Here is a 22,036-nt window from a genome sequence, read left to right as displayed (position 1 = left end):
GCCACTTTAAATAGATCCTAACACAGAGAGAGAGAGAGAGAGAGAGAGAGAGAGAGAGAGAGAGAGAAAGGCTAATCATTTTTTATTATGGTACACATGCATGTACAAATATTATTGTTAATTGGCTCATAATTAAATACATATATGCTAAGAAGTGCATGTTTGCCACTAATTTAGGGAACTGTAGGCAAGAGTTCTTTCTTAAATGAGTTCAGCTGCAGCTGCATCCATCTTTGCCTGAGAAAACTCATCAATTTCCAATCCTAGCATCAAATTGAAGAAAATTTAGAAATCTAGAACATGAGTTCATTAAAATTTTACGACTAAAGAGATGGACAGTTGTAGACTATTGTAAGAACTCAATAAGTTGCAAGGATGCCTATTTGTTTATGGTTAAGTATGCAATAATATTGGTTAGCTTTGGCACAATTAGGGGTGTTAATGGGTCGTGTCGGATCCTAGGTGGAGTACAATTAGGGGTGTTAATGGGTCGGGTCGGGTGGGTTCTGGTTCAACCTTGACCCGACTGGGTCCTAGCTAGACCTAGACCCGATTCAAACCCATGTCAAGTCTAGGTCAATGGACTCGGTCCTAACATGTTAGGTCGTGAGGGATCTAGGTTGATTTAAGAAAAAATAAATTTTATTATAAATATTTTAAAAACATACAAATGATGTTGTATATACACATAAATATTATATACAAATATCAGGTCCAAGATGGACCCAGAACCAACCTATGTCAGGTCCAAGTCATTTGGACCTAGAACCCATTGTGTCCAACATTTGGTCTAGACTTGGATCCGTGTCAGGTAGAACCAACCTAATTGCCACCCCTATGTACAAAAGTCTTACAATATGCACTCCTTTTGTTTTCGGGTATCAAATTGAATTACCATAGAACACAACTGAAGTAGTAAAACATAAATGGCCACAGCATGGCCCTATTATGTTATCATTTTTATAAAGTGCTGAAAATACTCACCATAAGACCTCCTCAATATAAACCAGATGCTCACAATTGGTTTTCTAATTAAGTGCTTAAGTTCCATAAAAAAAGGAGGCTATGTACCTTGTCGAGTTATGCTCGCAATGAAGGTAAGCAGTTACCTTCATGGAAATAACACTACACAATGCCTTTTGATGTTAACACAGTTTCTTGAAAAACAAAGTCACTTTATGCATTTAGGAAAATAAAATGAGGATATGGGAAGAGAAGACAGAAGGAAAAAAAAAGAAAAAAGAGAATCATATACCTTGTACAATTGACCACTCTCCTCTCTTACAAGTAACAGGAAAGGAATAAATTAGACCAGCAGGAATCCCACAAGACCCGTCAGAGTACACTCCCATAGAAATTCAAAAAGAAATGAATGTATGATTTGATGAAAATAAAATAACTATCTTCATTGAGGAAAACCTATGGTGGAAAAGAATCAACACACCTTTCGGGTGCCTAGGATCCCATCATGTATGTGATCACAAGCAGCACTGGCTGCAGACAATGCTCTCGAGAGCTTGCGAGCTTTGATGATCACGGCTCCTCGTTGTTGTATGATGGTGATGAACTCACCCTTTAACCTATCATGAAACCAATACACATGATCCTATGAACTCTAAATGTACATATACGCATATATACATCCTTCTCTCTGTTTGTATTTACGCTTATGCCTATCTATACATACATATATAGATACATACTTAAATGCATGCCATTCATCATTCGCTACAAGCTCTCTAACAGGTCCTCCCTCAGTGGTGTTTACTGTTGCATGGTTGGCATCAGGATATTGAGAAGAAGAATGATTTCCCCATATGAAGGCATTCTTCACATCACTGACATGCAAGTTTAGCCTTTCGGCGATATGGCCGAGAGCTTGGTTGTGATCTAGGCGTGTGAGGCATCTAATGTTCTTCTCTGAGATGAATGGCGCAGACTCTTTCAAGATGAGTGCAGTAGTATTTGCTGGATTAGCCACTACAAGCACCTGATCATGTAACAACAATAGGTAAAAGGAAATCTTCAAAGACAGAAGTGATACTTATGGAGTCCACTAATTATAACAGAATTCAATGAAGCACATAACTCTCTCTCTCTCTCTCTCTCTCTCTATGAGTACACACAAAAAACTCAGAGTATCATGAGAATTTTCTTGATGTACTAAGTTATGCAGTAAATTATCCTGCCATTCTGAAGCCTTCTTTCTGGAACATAGTGTCATAGCATATGAAAAAAAGAAAAAGTCTTTCGTCACCATGTTGCAAAGTTTTACATTTGGATGATGATTCTATGAGCGGAATCGCCTAAAGCATAATGTAGACTCGAAATCCAAGACTCAAGGAGAAGAGACGAAACAGAAAACAAGAAGGGCGAACTAATTTTACACCAAAATTTTGTGTGAATCCAATGTTTTTTTTTTTTTTGAGTCCCATGAGACCTGGTGAGTAAAGGTCCAATGGATCCTTACTTCTCCATAACCCTAATTCTGTGAATTGGTACCTGGGCCATTCATCTCTTTTCGCTTTTTCTGCCTTTTTTGAATGTTATCTTTCTACCTTAGTATGAATGTAACTCTAAACGTCATGATGTGGCACCTCACCATCCTGACCACGAAAGCCTAGAGGCCATTCCATGGTCGTTCATCTTTTGTTCACAAGCCTCACATGTGAACGTGTTAGGAGAACTCATACGATTCGATAAAAAAGATTAATTTGAGGTTATTTTCACAATCAACATATTAATGAGTTTTTGGAATCACTGAAGATCACCTTGCAATTTGGGGCAGCATGCTTTTCCAATACAGAATGCCTGAGTCCTGTAAATGGACACATTTTTGGACATCACATCTTTCCTTTCCATTCCCTCTTTTCTGGGAAAACCTCCAAGCATCACCACAATATTTACATCAGTGCAAGCCTTAACAAGATCTGAAGTAGCAACAATACCTGTAAGATTCCAAGCAACTAACTCATGAGAAAGATGCATGAGATATGCATGGAAAAAGATTATGCAGGCCTAATGGGTTTGTATAAAATGAATTCATCTAGTCTACCTCAAATTTGCACACAAGTTGTCCCTTTGGTTGCAAGAACTCGAAATCATTTTTTTTTTCTTGAAATCATCCACTTTTCAAATGAAATTGTGAAAAAGTTTCAGCCCAAGGATATCCCTCCACTATGTATTTAGAGCTTGGCTCATATTCTAGCTATGAGCCCATGGGCTAATAAATATCGTATGCACTTCTTATATGCATCTTGAACTAATTTCACATATTAATAAAAAGGGTGAACCCCTTGCTACCCAGCGAAGAAAAAAGCATCAATTTGGGGTGGTGTAATATGTACGCAAGAGGGATCACTCTTTCACCTTAGCCCTATGCATGGAAACAGTGTTTTCAGTATCCACTATTCCATGCTCTGATACTTGGGCAACAACTAAACCAATTGTGTTCATTCCCTATATTAATCTTAATTTTAGGAAATTTTTGGACCATGTACTAATTCTGCAGATTATTTCCTATCCGTACGTAATTTTTCCTTGTAAGAAACCACCTGATGTTAAAATAAAACAGAGTACATGGGAAAAACTTGATGATTTTGCTAAGACATGAAGAAAAATGTGGACCTTTGAGGAGTGGAAATGCAGCATCAACCAATTCCATTCTTACAGCATCTAAGACCTCTGCAGTTTGAGGAATGTCAAGTAAATGAAGGATCACAGGTTGATCAGGGCCTAGCATTTCCCCTCTGGCTATCATTGGGACAAGGGCATAACCTATTTGTCCTGCAAATCCATTTAATTAAATACAGCTTCAGTGCTCATCACCATTTAGAATCACTCTCTCTCTCTCTCTCTCTCTCTCTCTCTCTCTCTCTTAATTTACATGCCAGTAGCACCAGTCACTAAAACTCGAATAGGTTGCTTTGGAGAAGTGGTTAAACTTTTGATAAACGTCAAAGCATTTGGAAGGAGAGTCCATGACCACAAGTAGGATAAAAGCCTCTGGAAACTCAACAGGATATTAGCCATTACTAGGAGTGGACTCGACCAAATTTTCAAACACTGATTTTATCCGAGATCAACCAGCTCAACAAGTTGAACAACAATTTATTTTGCCAGTTTCGCACCAAAATCATTACATTTCTCTACTGCTCGAAGAAGATGGAAAGGTGGCGTGTTTACCTTTACACGCACAGAAAGAGACAAAGAGAGTGAGAGAGAGAGAGAACCATACGCCAAGTCATTCTGATTCAAAGGCTAAAGTCAATGAATACCATGCATTCTTTATTCCCTTTTAAGAAAGGTGTATCTGTTGTGAAAATTCCTCTTTTTTTTGGGGTCATTTACAGAGGATGGTAAACTTTCTGAGCGCTGTAATTCCATCAACTCCTCAAGGCCTTGCACATCATTTATCAAATGTTGTTGATTTTAATAGAAGTAATCAGTTATGATTTCAATAGAAGTAAATGAATAAACCCTAAATAGTTGGGATAATACTTAGATGATGATGAGTTTTTGAATGTCCTTATGTAGCCTTCATGCATAATCTCTCTCTCCATGCATAATTAAAGAAAGACCACCCACCCAACCTCCGCTCTCTCTCTCTCTCTCTAATATAGAAACAAGAGATCCCTTGAAACTTCATATGTGCTAGCAAAATCAGTATATAACCGTGGCGACAGGGAATGAAAGATCACTCGACACTATGTAACTGTGGCGGAAAACGAGAGTTGGCTAAAACTGCAGGCAAAACCATTGAAACTTGCATTGCCTCTGATAGAGAGAATCAAGTCTTTGCCGAACCAAAGCCGAAGTTGCATGAATGTCTGCAAAACCGCAGCCATGATTAAGTGAACTCAGTTAACCACCGCGAAAATTCGTAGGAAGGGTCGGACTCCATGTTTCTTCTCAAATTTTATGCCGACCTTTAGAAGGAGAGCTCACCTCGATCGAATTCTTTTATTCCTCAGAAACAGGGTAATCTCTGATCAATGTTCATAGTTTCAAATGAAATCAGTTTGAAACAGTCCCAAACTCCTGTCGAACTCTTGCGAAGTTCTCGTTCCCTCAATCCAGTGCAATTTGAACTAAACACTGAACACTGTAACCTTTTTGTGAAACACCACCCAGTTTAAATTCAATTTGTCTCATTTATAAACAACGATAGTGTACGATTTACAGTTTACAGCCGGGGTAGCAGTAGTGTAGAGAGATCACGCCTAGTTAACTTCCATTAGGAGAGAGAGATCACCCAAACTAAACTTATTCTTTTCTTTGTAAGTACTAGCCGTAAATCGTCTTATAAATCTTTTCCTTCGAAGAAAAAGAGAGATATCAGGGGTAGCAATGGACCCTGACCCTACCTGGGACCCAAGGGCTAGTCCGGGTCCAGGGGTCAAAAAGTTGGACCTGGCGGGTCACGCCTGAGTCCAAATCTTACATGAACACTATTCAAGTAATAATTTTTTGAGTCCCAATATATGAAATATATTTGAATATAGTTAAATACATAGATATTTTAATTTTTGGATCAAGTCCGATCGTGTCTGGGTCCGGATCTAAGACCGGGACTAGGTCCAAGTCCCACAATATTTTTTCAAATCTGGTTATGGGTCCCACAATATATTTTTGGATTTGGGTCAAGGTCCGGTGATTTCAGGTCCAGATCCCATGTCATTTTTTTGGGGTCCGGATCCAAGCTGCCGGACCCATTGCCACCCCTAGATATTAAGATCAAAAACTTTTATTCTCTACTCTCTCAAATAGCCTCTTTTTATAAAGGTAGAACTATAGAGAGATGAGATCAAATTAGGCTTTATTCTTAACCCTGAGGTGTCACCCAACTTTGCCTCCCGTCTTTTCCTTTCCTCTTACTGCAAATAACAGGAAGAATCTTTTGCTTTTCATAACAGGGAAAACAGTGGCTCGAGGAAGAAAGAGAGTGACTGATCTGATCTTATACCCAGGACAAATTTAACAAAAACCACAGCTGCATTTGTAATGATACAAAAAGGTCTTTAACTTGATAGTTGGTAACAATCAACGCACAGTTTGGATGACTCAAGAGGGCCTAAGAAAATAGTGAGCGTACCACTGCTCCTTCAAGGTGGATCAAATACTGAGCCCTTGTTCACCCTGAACAACGCCCAAATTAGACATTTTCAAAAGGAATTTTATAAAAATTAAGAGTGTGACCCTCGATAAAACAGAATGACAAACCAAAAATTATTTTTTAAAAAAAACTCTGATAATGATGATGGTGATTTCATAAAACAACTAACTATTGAAATGAAATTAAAAAATAAATAATATTAATTAGAATCTTTTAATCTCTTAATAATTGACTAAGGCATTTTAACCCCTTGAATGACATTTTCTCAAAAGAGACATGTTTTACTACTTCTGGCAAACTTTGATATCGAAGACGTAGTTTCGCTCATCCGTACATGCAGGTAAAGTGCTAAGGTATGGCCACCAAGACATCCAAATGGAGCCTCAAAGTAAACCGTGCTAGCCATAAAAAATCATATACATGCTGACTGTGTACAATGCTTTAGGAAAATTTTATTTAGTGCCTATCGTAAATGACCAAAGAAAATAAACTTGCAATATATTTCCCAATACATGAGTAGAATGCATACTTTACAGTCCCCTCCCCACTCTCTCTCTCCCTCGTAGAGGACCGACACCATCCAACCATCCAGTTTCTTGTTGTATTGTTAGCCTTCCACTTGAAAAGTACCAGCGCCCATTATATATAATCCACAATACAATTAACGCATATATTTATTTGAAGGCTATATGCTGCATACAAACAAACCACATATAAATCCATTCTCAACAACATTTTCCACGCAAGTAAAGCAACAGTGTGCTACAGCATATTAATGTTTGTATACTGCATGGACCATGCCGCAAACTGCCACTTACAAAAGACCATTATCCAGTTCACATTCGTGCGAATGCCTGCGCACTCGTACACACACAGAGGGTCACGTACTCACAGAGAGAGAGAGAGGAGAGAAAGAGATCATTCCTGATAGTTGCCATGACAAGAAGCGATCAGTGCAAACCATTCAATAAGGGAAAACTGTTCAACAGCATGTCGATTTCTAAGCTATAACACAGACACATATATCATACAAAGGAATTGTAAAAACTCACAATCGTGAGGAATTATGAGTTGGACCTGCCCTGTAAAATACAAGTGTTAGAGAGAGAGAGAGAGAGAGAGAGAGAGAGAGCAGGGCATCATGATCTTCTTCAACTACAATATGTACACTAAACGTATAACTGGGACTGTCAATGGATCCATATTTTGCCTAACCTACCAAAATACACCTGACCCAACAGGGTGAATCGAACCCCTCGTCATCCTCTTGTCAACCATGGCCAGTCCCTGGTTATATAACAGAGTAAAAGTTAGTTTTTAACTATGCCACAAAATCAACCAAGTGTACTTTACACCTTTTCACTGGAATGCCTCATTGATGAGGGGAAAAACTACTTGCAGAATATTCCTTTATAGCGTGATTTCCCTGAGACAATTGCAGATAGGGTGTGGCTGCATAAAGCCTAGGCTTTATGTTAAAAAGTAACGCTGCAATTCAAAAACCCATTTGGAAAACATAAGCTCCACAACTTTAAGGCTCGAAATCCATTTGCTGTTCAGATCACTAATTGCCGAGGAGGAGATGATCAGTTTGAGAGCTTTCCAGCAGGGTTTTGAAGTGCAGCTTCCAGCAAGGTTTTGAAGTGCAGCTAAAAGGCCTTATATAAATCTTTTTCTTACAAGTAAGAAGTGAATGCACATATTTAGGCACTAAATATCAACCATTGCCACATTGATAAATCTGTCATTTCCTTCAGGGAAAGTGAATGCCCCTATCTGAAGATGATTTATAATACTAGGGAGGGGTATGTTTGGTCAAAATTTGTCAAGAAAACTATGCTAAGTTCAGAACTGAAAATATGCAAAGCGGAAATTGTTGTATCAAGGGAGAGGATTTGCCAAAAACATGTCATTGTATGCTTTCAGATCATTTCCCTGTGGTACACTGTAACATTTACCCTTAGCTGTCAGATGTCGAATCTGATAGCTTGGGGTGTGTCACAAAGTTCAAGAAATTGTCTTTTGAACTTTAAGCTTAGTCGATGGCACAATCCAAGGGCTCCATTTCAAATCTAACAACAAAGTGTAATTGCAACCTCCATGGTTTTGAAACTTGGCCGAGGCCACTTGGACTCGACCGAGTAACTCGGCTCCGCTCTATTGGCGAGGCGAGTTGAAGGCGAGTTGGTTGTACAACAATTTTATAAACTACATTTATATTTATACGTCACATTTAAGTCACATAAGTCGTGAAGTCTCCCTGGTTATTGTTTACGCGTAAAATTTCGCAGATTTCACATGGTTAGGGTCCGAATCCCAAAAGACCTTCCCATTTTTGTAAAAATTTGTCACTTTTTTTATTCCATAGAAGCTTTAAAAAAATCACAGGCCATCAGGAATCGAACCGCAACTTCTGTTAGGGAGGCCACTAATGTCCCACGACATAACCAACACGCCATTGACTATTTGATGTTAAAAAACTTCGCACTAAATGTACATATTATGTATTTTTCTTCATTTTCTTTAAAAAATATGCACTGGAATCAAGCGAGTTACTTGGACTCGCCCAAGTAAATCGCCTAGGCCAGGGCCCGAGTAACTTGGCCGAGTCAATTTTTTGAACACTGGAGATCTCCATATACCAGACATAATTGGTCTTGCTGTACACTTTTCTAAAACATAAAGCCTGTAAATAACGACATACCTTTCAAAGATGAAGATGCAGGTCGATTGTGATTCTTATGACCCCTGTCATGTGAAGCAGTTGTGGGAGCTTTTGGGATGCTTGGGGTGCTCTGAAGTCCCTCCAATAACTGCATGCATTAACATGCACATCATTTCCAAAATACTAATCACACACACAAACGTGTGTACTATGTACCCACAGAAGCAAATTTTTCTTTTAGTCCCTCAAGGTAAATGAGCTACTTAGGAAGATCATCTTGATCTGAAATTTTTGGTTACACTTCAGAAATAACCTTGAGTTTTTTTTTTTTTTGAGAAGATAACCTATGAGTATTTCAATAAAAGAAAAGAAAAAAAAAAAGGAAGAGAAGATTTTGAGTAACAAAAATTCATAGCTATGACTGTCCATAAATTGGACAGCTAGTGTGCAATTCCAGCGCATTATTCCCTCCAATGCAGTTCCAAGTACATAAATAAGTTTCTTTATTTTAGCGGATCACTAGGTCGAGGTCACATACCGATATTTTTGGCCTTGAAATTTTATCCTAGATAGGGTTTTATGTGCGAAAGAAATGTACTTCTTTTGCTCCAAGGGAGCATATAATATTTGAGTGTGTTCGTATGTCATCTAATGTTTTGAAAATTTGAAGGTGTGTGTATCTCACTAGAGTAACACCTAAGAAAAATACAAATAATAACAATTCCAAAAATAAATTAACCAACATTACCCTAACATCTCATGGGTATTTGGTCATTTTATTTTTTCTAGCTATTTCTCTTTTTTTTTATGTGTGCCTCATTTAGAACAGTTGAGGCTCAAATTTTCAAGTCAAACAGCTTTGTAAAAAAAATACAAACAATGCAACATGCCATCCGATTTGACCAAATGTTGGGCATACACTATTCCGTGTGTGAGCTAGTGTATAGAGTGAAATCCACACGTGCACACACACACACACACATATATATATATAGGAAGATACTACAAAACGCCTATAGACGAAAATGAACAGTGATTTCGCCTACCATCATCACCATCCAAAGTTCATCGCATGATCACAGTTGTTCGGTAGTGTTTCAATTTCTTTTTTTTACCAATCGGAATGATCTGAAATTAAGAGCGTGTGTACATCTTAGTGAGGCACACCTACTAAAAATATGAAAAAACCGATTCGTCAAATATAAATTGACTAAAATACCCCCATAAATTTTTGGGGGTATTTTAGTCCATTTATATTTTACGAATTATTTTTTTTATATTTTTATTACATGCGCATCACTAAGATGTACACAAGCTCCAAATTTCAAGTAATTTGGATTTATAGAAAAAAAATGAAATTGAAATACTACCACAACTGTGACTATGCGATGAAGTTTAGATGGTGATGAGGGTAGGCGAAATCACTGTTCATTTTCGCCTATAGGCATTGAGAAGAGTTTTCTATATATATATATGTAGGAAAATTTTCCTGTACGCCCATATGTGTACCACTATAGTTAAGGCCCAACAGCTCCGATCAAATCTGGGCCGATCTGACGGCCACGGTTGTTCGAGAGTGTTTGAATTTTATTTTTTTTTCTACAAATTGAAATGATCTGAAATTTGGAGTGCGTGTACATCTTAGTGAAGCGCACCTCGTAATATAAAAAAAAAAAGACCAAAATACCCCTGAAACGTTTTGGGAGTATTTTGGTCAATTTATTTCATGTAAAATATTTTTTGATATTTTTCGTATCATTCCGATTTGTAGAAAAACAATGAAAAATAAAACACGACCGGACATCTGTGATCGTCAGATCGGCCAAATTCGATCTGGGCCATTCTGCGTTTACTGTAGCGGTACACGAATCGGCATACCGCAGCATCTTCCATATATATATATATATATATATATATGTGTGTGTGTGTGTGTGTGTGTGTGTGTTTTTGCAGCATTTGTATGACACCAAAAACTGTACACACCCTCTTTTCATCTCAATAATCAATCCCCAAAAAAATGAAATTCAATTTGCACCCTATATAGAGTAAAAAAAAATCCCCCTCTAACAATAAATATAGACCCTCTATTTGGTGAACTTCAAGATCTAGACCGTTAAAAACTAAAAATCATTTTTTTCTTTATTAAAATTATTCGTCTAATAATAAAAAAAGCCATCTAAAACATTTAGACAGGGAAAAAATCCTTCCAAGGCCGAGATCTAAGCATGTCATCAAAATGGACGGCCTATGTTAATTGGATTAAAAAAACACCTTCTAGGGTCTCAAACTTTGTTTTTTTGGTGATTGTCATTTAGAATGAAAGAGGTATATATTTAAAAACTGGGGTTAAACAAATGACTCTATCATGTCTTTTAAAGGTCGTATCATTATAATATTACTATATGACATCACTCCCCATATATCTATATAGACGATAAAAATTCAATAGGCTGAAGAGCTTATACTATAACATATGCCTAATGACCCAGAATGAAGGGAGGGGGCGATCTAGACAACCAAGAATGGCAGACACATCTGCCCAACCGTCTTCAAACGTGTAACTTTTTTTATTTTAATTAGAAGCATCTAGATGAGGAGTACAAGTGTGCAATATTTATGGTCCATCAGACCCTACTTCCTCATAAATAAAAAATCAAATACACAATGTAGGCCATTCAAATTTAGATCATTCAATTTGAGTTATTGTTCCACTAATTTCCAAACATACATACATACATACATACATACATACCTACATATGTGTGTGTATGATGGGCCAGCATTGCATGTTACAATTTTTCTGTTCTTTTTTTTTTTTGAAAATAATAGGATTGCGATGAACTCCAAATTTTGCATTTGTACTCCTCTAGGCACTCCAAAATAAAAATGATGGAAAAAAGGCACAAACCAAAAAGGTGGGCCAAATGTGCCCCACCGTTTTCGGTGAATTTTTCTTTTGGAATCTTGGGTCTATCGAATGACACTCTTACAACCACCCATTTTAAAACAAGAATAATTGTGGCCTCTATGTACAAAAGATAAATAGTCTCTTGGCAGACAATTCCTATATATATATATATATATATATATATATATATATATATGAGATTGTATACAATGAGACCATTTACCTTTGATACAAGGTAGTCACAATTACTTACAACCATCCGATGTGAAATTTGATAGTTTGGGTGTGTCACAAAGTTCGAGAAAATTTCTTTTGAAGTTTGAGTTTGATCAATAGAATAAATGCAGCCACTCAATTTCACATCCAATGGTCAAGATCAATTGTGACCACCTTGTACCAAAGGTAAATGGTCTCATTGTATACAATCCCATATATATATATATATAGATTGTATACAATGAGACCATTTACCTTTGGTACAGAGACGTTACAATTACTTACAACCATTTGATGTGAAATCTGATAATGGGTGTCACAAAGTTCAAGAAAATTTCTTTTGAACATTGAGCTTGGTCAGTGAAATAAATGCAAACACCCAATTTTATATCCAATGGTCAAGATTAATTGTGACCACCTTGTACCAAAGGTAAATGGTCTCATTATATACCTCCCTATATATAAGAGAGAAAAAGAGAAGGAGAGAGAGAGAGAGAGTCGCAGGTTTACCCTTGACGTAGGCTGAATTCTGCGGTTTGATCTCCTAGGCTCTAAATCAGAAGCTGGCTTTCCATGAGCACTAGCATCCGCAGACTTATCTTCCTCTGCATTTAACTTATCTGCACTAGGTAGATGTTTTCCTTTAGGGACCTGTTCTCTCTCCATAATAGTAGAAGATTTACTTCTCGAGGGTGCTTGCAATGAGTGTTCCATGGATGAAAATAAAACAGGAACATCCCTTGTAACATTAGGTAAAGACCCAACTTCAGGAGTTTGCTGCTTGTCGACCTTGTTATTATTATCAGTGGTCAGAGGACCTCTTGAATTCAGTAAGGGATCCACACTTGTGGTCTCAGTAGAAGTAGAGAGAGAAGAACCATTTTTCTCAGATCTGTTCCTATTTGGGATCCTCTGTGCTTTCTCAATCTTAACCTCCTTAGACTTAGGATCGACTGCTTGTTTAGCTTTAACATCTACTTTTGAGGAGCCCCTGGTAGCCCCTCGTGAACCTTGTGGGATCAAATATTTCAAGAACTTAACAGAATCATTTCTCTCGGGTAATTTACCACTTCTTTCTGAGACATAATGCTTGCTAACATCCATGAATTTCCTTTTCTTTCCTGGCTTCGGAACCCCAAAAACCACTTTTGACCCTTCCTTTTGCAACCCTTTCCGTTTGACTCTCATTTCACCAGAGGGATTTCCCTCTCTGGAGCTCTTTCCAACATCAAATAATTTATCCTTTGCAGATAGTGGCAATGATCTAAGGTTTTGAGGTTTCTTAGGGTCCTCGGTGTACAAATAGTTTGGTGCCTTTTCAGTCCCTCTGGCCTCAGTTTCAGGATCTAGTTCAGGGTGCCCAAGTTTTTGTCGTTTTTCCTATGATGCATCACAGATGATTTCAAAAATGAGAATCACAAACCATGATTAAGCCCATTTCTTTTCTGCTACAAAAAATTGGGCTCAGCCTCATCTCTCTCTCTCTCTCTCTCTCTCTCTCTCTCTCTCTCTCACACACACACACACACACACACGCACACGCACATGCATGCAGACACACATGCATATATACAGTGTGAATATATAGATGTCAATAAGTTTGAAGCATCACACTAGCATTACAAAAAGGAATATTGTACCACACACAAACATCTGACCTATGCATCCATTCTCAAGACAGACATTAGAGATGAGCCATACCCTCTGGCAAGAATGGCGATCCTCACAACTAAGGTTTATCCCCACTGGCTTTCTTGAGACAGGACAGTCTATGCCCCAGATGTGTATTTTATACCATAAATTTTGTGGGTATACTTTCCTTTATTCAAGTTAAATATATATGTGGGTGTGTGCATTTTTTATCATCAAAATATGAAGGATATCAGTAATCTTGCATGAAAAACTACGGTATGACCGACAAAGTATCCAGCCATATTTGTGTTGTATCCCATACCCGTATTTGTGTCACATCCTGTCAACATGAATATCATAGTAAGTAAATGGAACAATCCAAAAAGCAGGAGGAATGATTGCGAAATGTGCAATTCCATTAAAAAAGCTCATCAATTGCTTAAAACTACATAACCCTACCTCTTTTGTCCATTGCTCATCTTCATTAGAGTGTGACCATTCAACCCAATGGCTATCCTTCCAAACCAGTGATGGCCTGAGGTTCCAAGTTTTCACAACTGATGAATCTCCTTCAGCTGCAAGTAGAGAAACAATCTCAAATAATCAGCTATTTCCATGCTAAAACTAAAAAGAACTAGAAATAATATCATTTGGTTATAGAAGATTTCCTACAATAAAAACTCATAAGCACCCTCTGTTCGAAGTCCACTGAAAATACCAGTCATAAGAAAACATGAAAAAATATGACAAAATACTGTTAGCAAACCAAAAGACCATGATAATCAGAGCATTTAAAAAGAAAAGAGCATGGAATTGCTCAAATGCAGCAAAATAAGTCAACTGTCCATACCTGGAAAATGAACACTCAATTTGCTTTCATCCTCCTTGAACTTCTCAGTGACAATTCCTTCCCACCATCTGAGAATTTAATAATACCCCATTAAAAAAGCAATATGTTTACAACAACTTTACATTTTTTTTTTGGAGGCAATGCATTAGGGAATGGATGAGAAAAATGGGAAAATATAGCATTCAAAGTCAAAACTAATTCTACATGTAATTCATTATAAGATTTACAGGAAAATTCTTAGTTCTGTCATAACAAAGATTCCCGACTTTGACAAACAAATTTTCCATAAATTTGACACAAAGAAGCTTAAAAAATGCATTAAAAAAAATATAGGTAGCATTCTAACAAAAAGACAAACTGGCACTTTCGAGGTTCATTGAATGCCGGTAAAGTGCTGATGCTAAACGAAAAAACACAACAATGAATGGTGGAGAGATGACTAGTCATTTTACATCCCTGTATTTAATTTCGGATTAGTACATGCATTTCATATTCTAAAATTCATTTTGCAAAATTGGGAAGATATATAGAAAGAAATATCTGAGAATAAAGAAGGAAACTAAACATCTGTGTCATAATTTGATTTGTACATGTAAAAGACTACATATACCAGCATTTAAAGAACTGCATATATTTGTAATTCCTCTATATACACATTTTACTAAAACAATCATGCAGATTGTATTTATTTTTAAAAAAAAACAACCATGCAGAATTTAACACAAAACCAGACAACAGACTCTGATTTGCACCACATTAATACACATCCTAGTTCGAATTAGAAATTATCATCTTCAATGCATGGTGTCTGTAAAACCTTATACGACGAACTTTCCATCTACTAATGAGCAAAACATCCATGTCGCAGTGTTGGAGCAAGACTGACTGCAATTGCTCCTTGCAGAGCATACATCTATCAGGAATGGGCAACCCCCTTGATTGTAGGTGGTCTATGGTAAGTAATTTGTTGAGCACAGCCAACCCCAGGAAAGCAGAAAAACTACAAGGGGCTCAATTCTCCCCACACTTTTCTAACTACTGCCTGATTGCTGCAATTGGGTGAGCGCATAGTAAAAAGATAACCAAGAATTCCCCCTAACAAGTGCGGGCCCGAAGGATGTTATACCCCCCACTTCCGTGTAAGTAGACTTGCTGCAAACAACTTGATAACAATGTTAACTCGCTGATCTCAAAGTCTGGTAAGTTCCTTCACGATTCTGGAGCACCAAATCCTCTCACCGCCCAGTTCTTCTGCAGTCTGAGATGGCTGCATTCTGGTCTGTGGCAATCTGTACTAGTTTGTCAAAGCACCTTTATAATGGCTCTCCACACCACCCACCCCCCCCCCCCGAAGTGGCACCCCGCCCAGAGGTTGATCGAGAAGTGTATTCTGGTTCCATTACCCATCATGAACCTCTTACTGTTAACTAATGCCCTGCAGATTGTGCACACATCCTTCCAAGCCTGAAACCCTATGTCATGGAGGGTTGGCAAGCCGATTGAAACCACCGAATTTACACTTATCCAAATTACTTGTTTCCAGAGTTGGTTTCAGCCACACCAAACCTAAACAACCATTTGCTTAAGACTGCGAGGTACATCTCCTTCAACAGTCTGATATCCATCCCCCCAACTCTCCCAGGTTTACAAGCACTCTCCAGTTCAGTATTTCGAGACTACTCGGCCTCAGCCTTGGCCTTGTGCCAAGGCAAGTTGTACCACCTCGGTACAACTCATATACAAAATAAAAGAGGCACATCGCCCCCCTTACTCTCTCTCTCTCTCTCAAATGTGGGGCACCACCTTCTCATCACACTCTACTTGGCAGAGCACCCTCTTTCTACTCTAAACAGGTACTCTCTCTCTCTCTCTCTCTCTCTCTCTCTCTCTCTCTCTCTCTTAAAGGGGGGTGATTTCCACTGCCCTTTTCATTCCTCGTTCTCTTCCTTACTCCCTCCCTATCTTTCTTTCTTTCTCCCTCTCTCTAAAAGGGGGCAGAAGTCTGTCCCCATTGTCATCTCTCTCTATTAGGGAAAGAGATCTGTGAGAGAGAGGTCAAACAGAGGGAGAAATCAAAGATAGAGAGAGCGAGCTGAGAGAGAGAGAGAAAGAATCAACGGGAGAGGGATCAGAGGGAGAAATCAAGGGGGGGAGAGAGAGAGATGGAGAAATCACGAGGGGGGCAGAGAGCAGAGAGAGAGAAATTGAAGAGAGATGAAAGAGAGGGAGAAATCAGAGAGAGAGAGAAAGAGAGAGCTGAGAGAGAAGGAAATCGGAGAGAGAGATCTTGAAATCGAAAAACACCTACGAACTATTGCCTTTGTTTTGGGAAGAAATCGAAAATTTATCGATCTTTCAATAAATCACAAAAGAATGGTTTTTGAGAAGTTTTTCTCTCTCTAAAAGGCATGGTATTGGTTTTGGGGGTTTAGAATATTCCCCAAGACCTTTTCCTACTTTTTCAGGGGAAAAATGACAAATTGTGACCCTCACCAAGGGATTTTCTGACATTTGACAAACTGTCACAAGGTGGCGCCTAGGCAGCCGCCTAGACGCAGGATGCCTAGGCGATTGAAACCACCGAATTTACACTTATCCAAATTACTTGTTTCCAGAGTTGGTTTCAGCCACACCAAACCTAAACAACCATTTGCTTAAGACTGCGAGGTACATCTCCTTCAACAGTCTGATATCCATCCCCCCAACTCTCCCAGGTTTACAAGCACTCTCCAGTTCAGTATTTTGAGACTACTCGGCCTCAACCTTGTGCCAAGGCAAGTTGTACCACATCGGTACAACTCATATAAAAAATAAAAGAGGCGCATCGCCCCCCTTACTCTCGCTCTCTCTCTCTCTCTCTCTCTCTCTCTCTCAAATGTGGGGCACCACCCTCCTTTCATCACACTCTACTTGGCAGAGCGCCCTCTTTCTACTCTAAACAGGTACTCTCTCCTCTCTCTCTCTCTCTCTCTTAAAGGGGGGTGATTTCCACTGCCCTTTTCATTCCTCGCTCTCTTCCTTACTCCCTCCCTATCTTTCTTTCTTTCTCCCTCTCTCTAAAAGGGGGCAGAAGTCTGTCCCCATTGTCATCTCTCTCTATTAGGGAAAGAGATCTGTGAGAGAGAGGTCAAACAGAGGGAGAAATCAAAGATAGAGAGAGCGAGCTGAGAGAGAGAGAGAAAGAATCAACGGGAGAGGGATCAGAGGGAGAAATCAAGGGGGGGAGAGAGAGAGATGGAGAAATCACGAGGGGGGCAGAGAGCAGAGAGAGAGAAATTGAAGAGAGATGAAAGAGAGGGAGAAATCAGAGAGAGAGAGAAAGAGAGAGCTGAGAGAGAAGGAAATCGGAGAGAGAGATCTTGAAATCGAAAAACACCTACGAACTATTGCCTTTGTTTTGGGAAGAAATCGAAAATTTATCGATCTTTCAATAAATCACAAAAGAATGGTTTTTGAGAAGTTTTTCTCTCTCTAAAAGGCATGGTATTGGTTTTGGGGTTTAGAATATTCCCCAAGACCTTTTCCTACTTTTTCAGGGGAAAAATGACAAATTGTGACCCTCACCAAGGGATTTTCTGACATTTGACAAACTGTCACAAGGTGGCGCCTAGGCGGCCGCCTAGACGCAGGATGCCTAGGCGATCAAAACCACCGAATTTACACTTATCCAAATTACTTGTTTCCAGAGTTGGTTTCAGCCACACCAAACCTAAACAACCATTTGCTTAAGACTGCGAGGTACATCTCCTTCAACAGTCTGATATCCATCCCCCCAACTCTCCCAGGTTTACAAGTACTCTCCAGTTCAGTATTTTGAGACTACTCGGCCTCAACCTTGTGCCAAGGCAAGTTGTACCACATCGGTACAACTCATATAAAAAATAAAAGAGGCACATCGCCCCCCTTACTCTCGCTCTCTCTCTCTCTCTCTCTCTCTCTCTCTCTCTCTCAAATGTGGGGCACCACCCTCCTTTCATCACTCTACTTGGCAGAGCGCCCTCTTTCTACTCTAAACAGGTACTCTCTCTCTCTCTCTCTCTCTCTCTCTCTCTCTCTTAAGGGGGGTGATTTCCACTGCCCTTTTCATTCCTCGTTCTCTTCCTTACTCCCTCCCTATCTTTCTTTCTTTCTCCCTCCCTCTAAAAGGGGGTAGAAGTCTGTCCCCATTGTCATCTCTCTCTATTAGGGGAAGAGATCTGTGAGAGAGAGGTCAAACAGAGGGAGAAATCAAAGATAGAGAGAGCGAGCTGAGAGAGAGAGAAAAAGAATCAACGGGAGAGGGATCAGAGAGAGAGCTGAGAGGGAGAAATCAAGGGGGAGCAAGAGAGAGATGGAGAAATCATGAGGGGGGTAGAGAGCAGAGAGAGAGAAATTGAAGGAAGATGAAAGAGGGAGAAATCAGAGAGAGAGAGAAAGAGAGAGCTGAGAGAGGAGGAAATCGAAGAGAGATCTTGAAATCGAAGAACACCCATGAACTATTGCCTTTGTTTTGGGAAGAAATCGAAAATTTATCGATCTTTCAATAAATCACAAAAGAAAGGTTTTTGAGGAGTTTTTCTCTCTCTAAAAGGCATGGTATCAGTTTTGGGGGTTTAGAATATTCCCCAAGACCTTTTCCGACTTTTTCGGGGGAAAAAAGGCAAATTTTGACCCTCACCAAGGGTTTTTCCGACATTTGACAAACTGCACAAGGTGGCGCCTAGGCGGCCGCCTAGACACAGGATGCCTAATAGTCCCACCTAACTAGCGCCTAGACAGTTTGGAAATTTTTCCTTCTAGGCGGCTGGGAGGGCGAATTTTCGAACATTGATCTTGATATCTGTGAGGGAGAGAGAGAGGAAGAGATGTGGCCATGCCCATGACCTTCTCTCTCTCCTGGGCACAAGGTCAAAGGCACCTCCCTCTCTTTTTTTTTATTTAACTTGGCTCGGGAAGAGCCGAGTCCTTGGCACGAGCCCATTCAAGAAGCACTGCTCCTGTTTAACAAAATGACATTTATAACCTTCTCCATATAAGTAGGAGCCTCTCGAATCTGTTCGCCACAGCAGTTAATAGGCAGATTTGACAGAGAGTTACCTTGATTAAGAGTTATACGGCTTCCAAATGAGAGATACCACGCCTTCCATGAAGCTAGTCTCCTCTCAAAGCATTAAGCCACTGTATCTCACCATATCTTGTGTGGCCTGCAAACACAGATAGGGTGACCTGAACACAACAGTGCAAGGCCCCAGTATGTATTGGGAATGGCTTCTATTCCACATCCTAGGGTACCTGGAAGTTGTTTCAATTTTTCACCACTAACCTTGATCCCCTATATAGTAGTCTTTCCACATGTTCACTCATAAACCAGAGGCATATTCAGAGAAACTGAAGGACAACCATAAAGAACAGGTTTGTTGGGCGGTCAGATCGCAAAGCAGCAAGGTAGCAAGTGTAAGACAGGTGGTCCACTCGAGGAACCTTTGAAACCTCTCAGAACCCCTTCCTCATATATACTGCTAACAGTTATTGTTAATGGTTCCACCACTATCTCAGACAAGAAAGGTGACAGAGGGTCACGCTATTGAATGCCCCTAGTTCATGGGATAAAGCCTTTGAACTGCCATTTATAAGTGCTAAGAATCTCGCGGTGGAGAGACAACTGAAATCCAAACCTACCACTTGATTCCAAATTCCATTTGATTCATAATTTTGTCAATGATTTTCCAATCTACTCAGTTGTAAGCTTTTCAAAGATTTAACTTAAAACAATTCCTAGGGTCTTTAGATTATGGCATGCCACAAATACATTCATTGGCAATCAAAGCTCTGTTCACAATTTGTCTCCCTCCCAGCTCCTTGTGGTGTGCATATGGTATTGTCTAATACCTCTTGCAATCTGGACACCAATAATTCCACTGAAATCTGAAAGGTGGTTATGAAGAACTCCAGGATATAAATTGAAAAAAATAACTTTTATTAATGGAAAAAGTTTATATAAGTGCAAAAGCTCTAAACAATCAAATTAGAGCGCACCTAACAAATTTCACTAGAAGAGGTTGTTTTGATGCCCAAATATCCTCAAATTGATTATCTCGACCTCAACATGTATGGACATGAGAAAAAAAAATGGATTTCAAGTTTTGGAAATAGTGCATCTTGTAATGCATTTTTGGACCCTCAATTTTCAAGATTTTTCAAGCTTTCATAGATCTACTTGATCTACACTATTTTTTAAGCTTTAAAATTATAATTATAGATGAAAATATATTTTAAAGCTATCACAAAGATTACCACTATTGAAACCACATTTTCAATACTATTTGAAGGTGCGCTTTACTTTGATTGTTTAGAGCCCTGGCCTTATACAAACTGCACCCTTTATTAATTGCTTACCACAAATACAATAAAATCAGCCTACTACAATCTAGGTTCTTTACAAAAAGTTGTTGCCAAATAAACTTTATTCATAATTGAATACAATACTCAGACTTTAGGACGAACAATAAGACAAAAACAGCAGCAAATACAACTAAATAAGGGAAGACTTACGGACTTTTTGCTTAGGGTTACCCCTTTAGGGCCTAGCACACCCCATATCCAATCACCTGAGCAATGGCTCACTTGATCCTAGAAGCTGCTGAATCTACTATTCTGAAACTGAGAAGCACCTTTAGGACTCCCTTAGTGAAACTTGTGGGGCAAGAGAGGTAGGGTCAAAATTAGGGTTTCACTAAGAACCCTATTTTCAACCCTGGGGCATGCCACAATTAGCACTTCCCCTCAAACTAGAGCTAGGGCTGGAGTGCCCTCTCCTTTTCTCTCCCTTTTATGTTGGGTGTGCCACCCTAGACACTTGGGGAGTGTGGTGTGGCCCTATTAGAGAGAGGACTAGAGAGAGAGAGAGAGAGGGGAAAGAAGTCACAGAGGGGTGAGGAGGAGAGAGAGAAAGAAAAGATGCTAGATGTGCTGAATGAGGGAGAGATCCCCCCTATTTAGAGACCTCTAGGGCCTAGGGAGTCCCAAACAGATTAGGAGTTCAACATTATCTAGGATTATTACGTGTTAGGTGATCTAATCCATCTAGAACTTTGACTAGTCAAAACATAATATTCTAGATTCTAGAACTATCTAGAATTCATTTTCTCTCACAAAGGGATAATAAGGAAATTCAAATTAAAATAGGACGTGGTCAAATAGTCCACATGACAAGAAAATCACTTAAGATGATCTTAAAAAAAATTATCCAAAGTATTTCCACTAAGAAAATATTTCAGTTTCAAATACTTAATAGGATATTTTCTTTTCTTAAACAAAAAAATGTGCACAGAAAAGTGGCCGTACCACTTAATGGGGGACATGTGGCCCCTAGTGCATCCCATGTAATGCCCTTATGTGAGCCCCACACATTAGTTATGATTATGATGATAGTGATGAGGACGGGGAGGGATGTCAAGAGGTAGAACAATCCATTATTAGGGGGTTGGGAAAGGGAGTTGTAATTGCTTCTAGTTCTGAGAGTAAGAAGCCTCGGGTTAGAGGCCCCATGGATAGTTTTTGCTCCGGCCTGACCCTGAGGTTGCAGGAGAGAAAACAAAGAAGCAAACCACCATTGAAAATAGAATGAAGAAGGAAAAGAGAGATAGAGCTGCTTTTTACATTGCTACATGG

At 39.1% G+C, this 22,036-nt stretch overlaps 1 protein-coding gene and 1 pseudogene across 15 annotated transcripts in view; both read right to left on the bottom strand.

The window, feature by feature from the left end:
- Positions 1 to 60: 60 nt before the first annotated feature.
- Positions 61 to 4,124, bottom strand: LOC18428845 (malate dehydrogenase, cytoplasmic-like; annotated as a pseudogene). The gene is made up of 6 exons (XR_016048037.1): positions 3,900 to 4,124; positions 3,628 to 3,786; positions 2,772 to 2,948; positions 1,704 to 1,990; positions 1,445 to 1,580; positions 61 to 263 (listed from the first exon to the last, which is right to left on the bottom strand). The product of XR_016048037.1 is annotated as a malate dehydrogenase, cytoplasmic-like (transcript).
- Positions 4,125 to 7,052: 2,928 nt separating this feature from the next.
- G2484-1 (protein) overlaps positions 7,053 to 22,036 on the bottom strand; it is a 35,764-nt gene continuing 20,780 nt past the window's right edge. For 9 of the 14 annotated variants that reach the window (XM_088856319.1, XM_088856320.1, XM_088856321.1 and 6 more), the window contains 6 exons: positions 14,387 to 14,454; positions 13,996 to 14,111; positions 13,859 to 13,876; positions 12,415 to 13,284; positions 8,820 to 8,928; positions 7,053 to 7,402 (listed from right to left, as the gene is read on the bottom strand). In XM_088856319.1, the coding sequence (XP_088712445.1) occupies positions 7,386 to 7,402; positions 8,820 to 8,928; positions 12,415 to 13,284; positions 13,859 to 13,876; positions 13,996 to 14,111; positions 14,387 to 14,454 (1,198 nt within the window). In that variant the 3' untranslated portion in view covers positions 7,053 to 7,385. Of the gene's footprint in view, positions 7,403 to 8,819; positions 8,929 to 12,414; positions 13,285 to 13,858; positions 13,877 to 13,995; positions 14,112 to 14,167; positions 14,245 to 14,386; positions 14,455 to 22,036 lie in introns of those variants that run through there. The other 5 variants (XM_088856322.1, XM_088856323.1, XM_020663970.2 and 2 more) reach the window with 1 other exon arrangement.

The sequence above is a fragment of the Amborella trichopoda genome, chromosome 13 (genome assembly GCF_054954075.1).
Source record: "Amborella trichopoda isolate Santa Cruz 75 chromosome 13, AtrichopodaSantaCruz75HAP2 v2.0, whole genome shotgun sequence".
Taxonomy (NCBI): Eukaryota; Viridiplantae; Streptophyta; class Magnoliopsida; order Amborellales; family Amborellaceae; genus Amborella; species Amborella trichopoda.
The sequence above is the reverse complement of the archived record's forward strand: the minus strand, read 5'-3'. Positions and strand labels throughout refer to the sequence as shown.